The sequence below is a fragment of the Bactrocera dorsalis genome, chromosome 2 (assembly GCF_023373825.1).
Source record: "Bactrocera dorsalis isolate Fly_Bdor chromosome 2, ASM2337382v1, whole genome shotgun sequence".
Classification (NCBI taxonomy): domain Eukaryota; kingdom Metazoa; phylum Arthropoda; class Insecta; order Diptera; family Tephritidae; genus Bactrocera; species Bactrocera dorsalis.
The window spans coordinates 2,085,581-2,093,552 of NC_064304.1; the positions used below are offsets into that span (position 1 = coordinate 2,085,581).

The 7,972-nt window shown below is 37.7% G+C and overlaps 1 protein-coding gene across 3 annotated transcripts in view; it reads right to left on the bottom strand.

Annotated features, from left to right (window-relative positions):
* Positions 1 to 4,775, bottom strand: part of LOC105233797 (uncharacterized) — a 92,058-nt gene extending 87,283 nt beyond the window's left edge. The window contains exons 1-3 of one of the 3 annotated variants that reach the window (XM_049447412.1): positions 4,459 to 4,774; positions 4,101 to 4,400; positions 3,600 to 4,042 (exon numbers count right to left, since the gene is read on the bottom strand). In XM_049447412.1, coding sequence (XP_049303369.1) covers positions 3,774 to 4,042; positions 4,101 to 4,400; positions 4,459 to 4,708 — 819 coding nt within the window. In that variant the 5' untranslated portion in view covers positions 4,709 to 4,774 and the 3' untranslated portion in view covers positions 3,600 to 3,773. Of the gene's footprint in view, positions 1 to 3,599; positions 4,043 to 4,100; positions 4,401 to 4,458 lie in introns of those variants that run through there. The other 2 variants (XM_049447411.1, XM_049447418.1) reach the window with 2 other exon arrangements.
* Between the last annotated feature and the right edge of the window lie 3,197 nt (positions 4,776 to 7,972).

Genomic DNA, 7,972 nt, shown 5'->3' on the forward strand with positions numbered 1-7,972 from the left:
TGCAGACTTAAAGAAAAAACAATCAAAAAGCACTTTTGACCCATATACTTTCCTTTAGAAATATTTATTGGTTAATTGAATCGTATTTTTATCATGGTCCGGCACTCGAAGTGTAAACAATTCTAAAAGCCATAAATTCGGTTTGGAAAATTATTTTTATTTATTTTAAAGTACAAAATGTGTGAAAATAATCATAAATTCAGGACCAATTCACTGTTGCTCGTTATGACCACCCTTTGCCTTAAGCATGTTCCGATACGTTCAAAAAACGAATCGCAAGCTGCCCGCATGTGACTTGCCGGTATTTTGGCCCACTCACGGACAGTGGCTTTCTTCAGCATCTCGAGATTGGTGTATTTTTTACTTCGGACCTTGCCCTCCAAAATGGCCCAGAGAGAATAATCCATTGGATTCGCATCTGGTTAATTCGACAGCTATTGTGTGGTCGTATTGAAGTTTGGAACGTTGTTTTTCAGCCATTCTTGGTTCACTCGCGCTTTGTGAGACGGTGCTATTGAAATGTCCATGGTTTGCGACCGAAATATTTGTTTGCCCGCGGCTTCAAAGCAGCCTTCAGAATACTTTCCCGATAATATGTCGCATTTACTTTGGCGCCAGGCTTGATGAAAACAATTGGAGAGCGCCCATCTGTGGTGACAGCTGCCCAAACCATTATTTGTGGCGGGTGCTGCCTCCTGGTGGCCAACCGATGACTGAGATTCTCGTATGAACGGTCGGTCAAATAAACCCTATTGTTTTGAGAGTTTGCAAATTGCTCAATTGGAAAAATTTTTTCGTCAGAAAACACAATGTTCGAAATTTGACCGCTTTCGGCCATTTGATTGGCACTTCGTCGTGGATTTCGCTCAAGTCGCTTCTTCACTTTCCGAACTATTGCACGTGACGTTGCAGTCTTTTGATGACCACCTCCATGGCCTTTTGCGATGCTACCAGTATCATTGTAACATTGCAACTGTGATTTTCCAGCTAAATATAAAGCAATCGCACTATTACGTTGGAATTGCATCGGTGGTTACTTTTTTTGCGTTCACTTTTGGCAAAACGCTTTTGTACACTTGTGAAAAATACTCCTAACTGTCATTCAGCAAATTTGTAATAAGCTGATTCCAGTGCGACAGCTGCGCGAACGGTGTGAAGTTGAGATGACACTACATTTATAGCCGATAGCTTGATGGGATTACAAGAGCTTATAAACCGAGTTAACTTACGTAGTAACAAATATGGCCTACGCATTTACATAAACAAGATGAAGTACAAGTACATGATCATTAGCAGGAAACACATATACAATGACACACACCTTATGATTAATAATATGCCCATCGAAAGAGTTAAGAATTTCAAGTACCTTGGTTGTCAGATCAATGAAAATTAGGATTGTTCGAAAGAAATAAAATCTCGAATCGCATTTGCGCGAACAACTTTTCTCAAATACAAAAACATATTATGTAGCCATGACCTCAACATCACAACCAAAATAGGTTTATTAAAAAGTTTTGTTTGGTCAGTGCTTCCTTATGCCATGGAAACGTGGACTGTAAAAATCACAGATATCAACAAGTTAGAGTCCTTCGAGCTATGGCTTATTAGAAGAGTCCTAACAATCCAATGGACAGATAGAGTTACAAACAGTGAATTTTTGAGAAGAGTGAACCGCAATAGAGAGTTGTTAAAGACCATAAAACAAAGAAAATCAGCCTACCTAGGACATACTATGAGGTACTCCAAGTATGAGCTACTACAATTAATTATCCTAGGAAAAATTGAAGAAAAACGGGGTATCGACCGTAAACATCTTTCGTGGTTTCGTTACATTCGACAATGGATAGGAATCCAGAACCTTGGCAACCCTATAGATGTGGCGAGAGATAGAGAGAAATATCCAACAACGAGTCGATTTTATTCAATTTTGAGTCAATGGCCTCAACTTTAAGAACGCTACATCCAATTTAAGGCCGTCATAATCGCCCTGTCAGATCAACAATTGAGCATCTAGTTGAAAACTTTGAATTCACAGGCACGGCATGAAATGTTCCCGTGGCAGTGAAACAAGAAATTCCCGTAGTGTCAAGAATATTGCTGCCGCTAGCGAATCAATTGAGAAAGATCCAAATCAGTCTCTCACACGTCGTTCTCAAGCATTGAGCATCTTTGTGACATTTTGCGTAAAGATCTTGGTTTTCATCCTTCAAAGAACAAATTGACGCAACAACTTGAATATGATCCGGAATTCATCGAAAAATCATCTTCAGCGATGAGGTTCATTTCTGGCTGAATGGATCCCTCAATAAACAAAATATGCGTTATTGGTCAGGCAGCAATCCACATGTACTTCATGAGCATCGTGAAAAATTACGGTTTGGACCGGCTCGTTACTGTGAATGAGAGTCACTAACGGTCAATGATAACCGAATATTTCGGTCCGAATTGAATGATATGGACAATATGTGGTTCCAACAGGACGGTGCCACAAGCCACACAGCGAATATCACAATCGATTTATTGAAAACCAAGTTTGGTGAACGTGTTATCTCACGAAATGGCCCAGTCAATTAGCGTTGATTTGACGGCGTTAGACTACAAGTATTTCCTGTGGAACTACGTCAAGTCTATGATCTGTGCCAACACGCCAGCGACGACTGATTAACTTCGTACGAATAGCGAACGTAAAATTGCAGCAATATCGGGCGATTTATGCTTGAAAACCGTCGAAAATTGGTTCATCGTCTGGACGTAAGGATGCCCGTGGTCGCGTAGCGTTCTTATTGAAAAAACCCTTGGACTATATGTCAACTGTGCGTTAGAATCAGCTATCTTTATCGATTGTCCAGTGAGAATTTCATGACATTTCATTGATTGGAAGTGAAGTTTTAAGTGTCAATATGTTTGCGTTATCGGTGCGAAAATGAGCTTCGAACAAAGAGCCAACATTAAATTTTGTTTTAAAATTGGTAAAACTTTGACTGAAACGTTTCAATTGATGAAACAAGTTTATGGCGATGATTGCCTATCCCGCAGCAGGGTGCGCGAGTGCTTTCAACGTTTTCAAAGTGATCGTGAGGACATAAATGACGATCAACATGTGAGCCAATCAAAATCCGTGATCGCCGAAAATTCTATCGAAACCCCGTATTCACCTGATATGGCACCGTGTGACTTCTTCCTTTTCGAAAAAATGCATTTGTCCATGAAAGGAAAGCGTTATGCAGACGTAGAGGCCATTCAAAAGGCTTGCGCCGGCATACTGGGGCTATAACGCCCAGCGAGCTAAAACACTCGTTCGACATGCTTTGGACCGTGCAAAAAGCTGTATAGAAGCAGAAGGAGACTATTTTGAATACAATAAATGGATTGCCTCTTTCGTTTTCTGTCTGCACATACACCTCGCTTCTCTTTTCAACTCACGGTATCGATCCTATTTTATTTGGATTTTCACCCTCTTAATTTAATATACAAAAATTCTTTGTTGGTATATTTTTCCGGTTAAGCAGTGAGTCTTTAACCTTACACATTTCGGCCCTTATTTTCGTTTTCCAACCTTTTCTTGTAAAATAGCAAATAATCTAAAAAAGTTGAACTGCTGCTTAATAGATTTATATTTATCGCACAAAAGCTGGAGATATGGCTCAAAATATGGATCGGACTATATAATTAATCATAGAATTTAAGGTATCTCATATAATATAAATTGTTTATATCATCAGTTATAGTGTATTATATATATGTATGTAACTGTCGTTTAAGCTGGCACTTCACTCTTTTACGATTCTGATCAGTGTACAGAACGCATTATTGTAGGCAGAATTCTTAACAGTCACGTCAATACTGCCATTAGCTTTTATTAATATTTTCAAACAGTAATCTAGTTCTGCTGTCGTGGCCCCAGATGCACCAGCTTTGGCGAGATATTCTTCGATCAAACTAATCAAAGCATTGATGTCCCTGTCTAAATTATCTCTTTCCATCGCCTTATATATTTCATCTAGTGCTCTTAAAAGGTCATCTCCCCACTTACTATAGCCTGTGTAAATTGGAATAGATCATACATGTATTTGTTATAACATGTTTCAAACTCTTACTCATGGTTGTTGTTTCAATTTTGTCCGGTTTCCCTCCGCCATACAAGATTCCGAACAGTTTACAGAGCGCTTGGTTGAAGGCAGCCTTCTTAGTCGCGTAATCCTCGTTACTAGCTTTTATTAATATTTTCAAGGCGAAATATAGTTCTGTTCCAATGCCCTCAGGTATATCAGTTTTAACGAGAGTTTCTAGGATAGCACTCATCAAATCATTGATGAGCCTGCCTAGGTCTTTTTCATTTATATTTTGATATATTTGAGCTAGTCTTCTTTCAAGCTCCTCTCTCCACTTACTATTGCCTGTGTCAATTGGAGTAGATCATATAGGTATTTGTTATAATATGCTTAAAATTCTTACTCATGGTTGTTGTTTCAATTTTGTCCGTTTCCGGGTTTCCACCATTACTTCCACTCGAACTGCCCCCGTTTGATGGTGTACTTGGTTTTGGTACGACCGCATTTGGGCCTGTACCATATGAGCCCGTGCTGAGGGCAATTGCAGAAGAATTGTTGGCGGCAATTGCAATAGTATCGCCGCCCTTTGCGCTCCGCCAAGATGACAGGGTGCAAAGGATTGCCATGACAATTGAAACCGTGCTTACTTTCATCTTAGACCACGCGACGAAATAAATATTGATTTGTAAATGCTTCGCAACTCCCTACTTGTCCGAAAGTGAAAATGGATTTGGCTTGTGTGCACTATAAATAGGTAAGCCCTGTAAAAGGAAAATTTAGATTACCTTTAAAACCATTTTTATGACTTGTGTGTGCACCCATGCGCATATAATTTACAATATTTGTACCTGCGCCTATTGAAATTATTCAAATGCCTTTATTTATTACTAATTTTATGATTTTAAGAACTGCTTTCAAATAAAAAAAAAACTAATTTAAAATGCTTTCTACGTGTTCGCGTGTAATTAGCTACTTTAAGCTCCATAAAATTGCCACAATAATCTATTAAGTAAAGTAGTCGAATATTTATTAAGTTCTAATACTGGATCAGTTTCTACATACATATACAGGTATCCCTCAAATAACACGGTTAATTGGTTCCGTGTTATTCGAAATCGTGTTATTTGAAATTTAAAAGGTAAAACTTTATAAACGCAATAATTTTTAAATTACATATGTTCAATCACTGTCACTCTCCAAAGATTGATTTGTTTTTCCTTGAAGAGGTAGAGGATCCTTAAATTTCAATTTTTAAAAGGAATTTTCGCGGCTTCGTGTAATTCGAACCCCGTGTTATTCGAGGGTTGTCGCAATTTTTAACCGTGCTATTCGAGATTTCGTGCAACTCAAGTACCGTGCTATTCGAGGGATACCTGTACATATGTATATGCACGGTGTGTTCACTTACTAAGTGAGTGTCTACAGAATATTCGTTGAGGGAACAAAATGGTTCTGAAGCAATTTACGACTATAGGGCAGTGTGAGGAATTTGCTTGACCGCTGAAGTATTCTTTTATATTCGTTATAGAAGCTGTCAGATTCTGTCCTACCTGTTTGCGATATTTTGTTGGAACCAGACGTTATTAGTATCAATTTTGCGGCTATAAAAAGATGGTTATCAACGATCTATACCGCTCACCATTCACCAGCTTTACATCGAAATAGTATGAACCGATGATGGCATCAGACCAAAAATCACACCAAACTGTCAATTTAGGTGAATGTAATAGTTATTCATAAATAATTAGTAGATTTTGTTCGCATCAAAATCTAAAATTTTATTTATTTGCCACACCACTCAAATGAAAGTGAACCTCATCGGAGAAGATGACTTTCTGAAAACAATTGCTATCGTTTTCATTTTGTTCCGTATAGTTGATATTAATAACTTTTATTTTATTTAATTATTTCACACCAATCGAAATACCGTTCTTTATTGAAACGTTAAATTATGCGATGCGAAACTCCGGCAGTTCAATTAAAATAGTGTTATTCATTACGCCACTGCACCTTTATGCACCCTTTATGAGTGTCGTAATTTGTGAAATTGCGTACGCATACATACCTACATACATACATATATATACATTTGTAAGTGAGTATATAAATATTCATGATACATTAACTGTGGGTGAAAAAGTGTAAAAGTTGTACGAGTATAATGTCCCTTGAAGACCATCAGGGATAAAATCAAAATTTAATATTGTCGGAATACATATGTTAAGGGTATAATAAAAATATTTCTTATTATTTTCATGTTCTAAATTTATAAAAATCCTATTTTGATCTAAAGTCCAAAAAAATTAGAAAATTAGATATAAAAGTTAAAAAAAATATCTAAAAGGATCCTCTACACTTTCTATTTAAACATCAGGAGCAGTTTAAAAAAGAAGCAGCATTCATTTAAAGGATAATGATATGATAATTTAATACCCTCTACATAAATATTTTCAAAATAAATTCCTAACAGTGTGGTATCTTCAAATCAATAAGCTCATTGGTAAAACCAATGAAGTACGGTATAATCTATTCAAACATTTCATTCTTCGCCGTTTCTGGGTCCAGCGAAGCTCTTGCTCGTGATGTTTCCAGCATTTGACAAACTAATAGATTTTAAATTAAATTTTTTAAACTTAAGTCAATATTTTCTCAACAAGAGATAACATTTTTTACTTAACCTTAGCTTTTATAATAATTAATTTCCTTTGCCTTTGCTAATAATTACAGAGAAAGTAAAAATATGAATATTAGCGTTTCTCCCAACAATTTTAGCAACGGTGTTCACTGTATGTCCTAGAGCTCTTCAGGCTCTTTTCAGACAAACATATGTATGTACGTATGTTTCAGTGTAACAAAATAATCCTTTACGGGCGTTGCAATTTTCGGCGGCGTAGCCTCTCACAGATTTCCTACGAAAAGCAAGCAAAACAATGGAAAATAACGCTGCAAAAACAAACAAACAGTTAATTGCTGAAACTGAGAAAGGCAAGAGCATTCGACCAATATTCAGGCGACCAGACAGCAAAAAGTGCACATACGATAAATACACAGCGGGCGGATTGAAAAATATCGAATTAAATGTGGGCTGTGCCAACAGAAAAATGCGCCGCGGAGGTAAATACGTCAAAGCGGCTGACGCCGACGTATATCAAATAAAACCACGCATATAGCCAATTTTACGGAATTCGTAGTAATTTGCAGCAGTCAGGGGTACACATGCACATAAACGTTTTTTAACAAGCGCCACACCTGGAACCACATACGCGAGCACATAACCGATTGGTATGCCGAAGTTTGCGTTACATATTATCTTGCAAATATTGCTGCTTCTGTGAACCTTTTTTAATAGCCAAGGCATTACTAGCATAATACGAATATTTGTGTGTGTGTGTGTGTGTGTCTATAACTCTCTCCGCCGCAGAAGGCCAAACTTTGCTGTACTTTTTCACCTGCAACATTTTTCTTGCTGTCAATGCGCCAACTGCAATTGCAGCGCTACTACTGGCCCAGTAGTAAATTAAAATCACATAATGCGCACATAAATTCGGGTCAACCAATTCTACAATTCACATAGCGTCCAGTGATAAATCATAGAAGTCGCACACGCACGAAATAACTAATATTTTCGAATCGAAGAAACCAAACGAGAGGCGAACACTTGGAGGTGCTAATGTGTTCGTAAGTGTGTAAGTAAGAAAATCAGAGGAAAGTGCAAAAGTGTCATTGAGGCAACTGAAGGACCAGCCGCCGTCTTCGGTGTGTTTGGCATTGCACCTGCCCGCCACCTATTGGCACGTACTTTTGCTGCCATTCTTCATTGAAATTCAATGAAGCGGAATACACAAAAACTTAAATGAGCTTACACGATCGCCAAAGCAAGGCACAAGGCGCTACTAGACTACCGAAATTTATTTTTC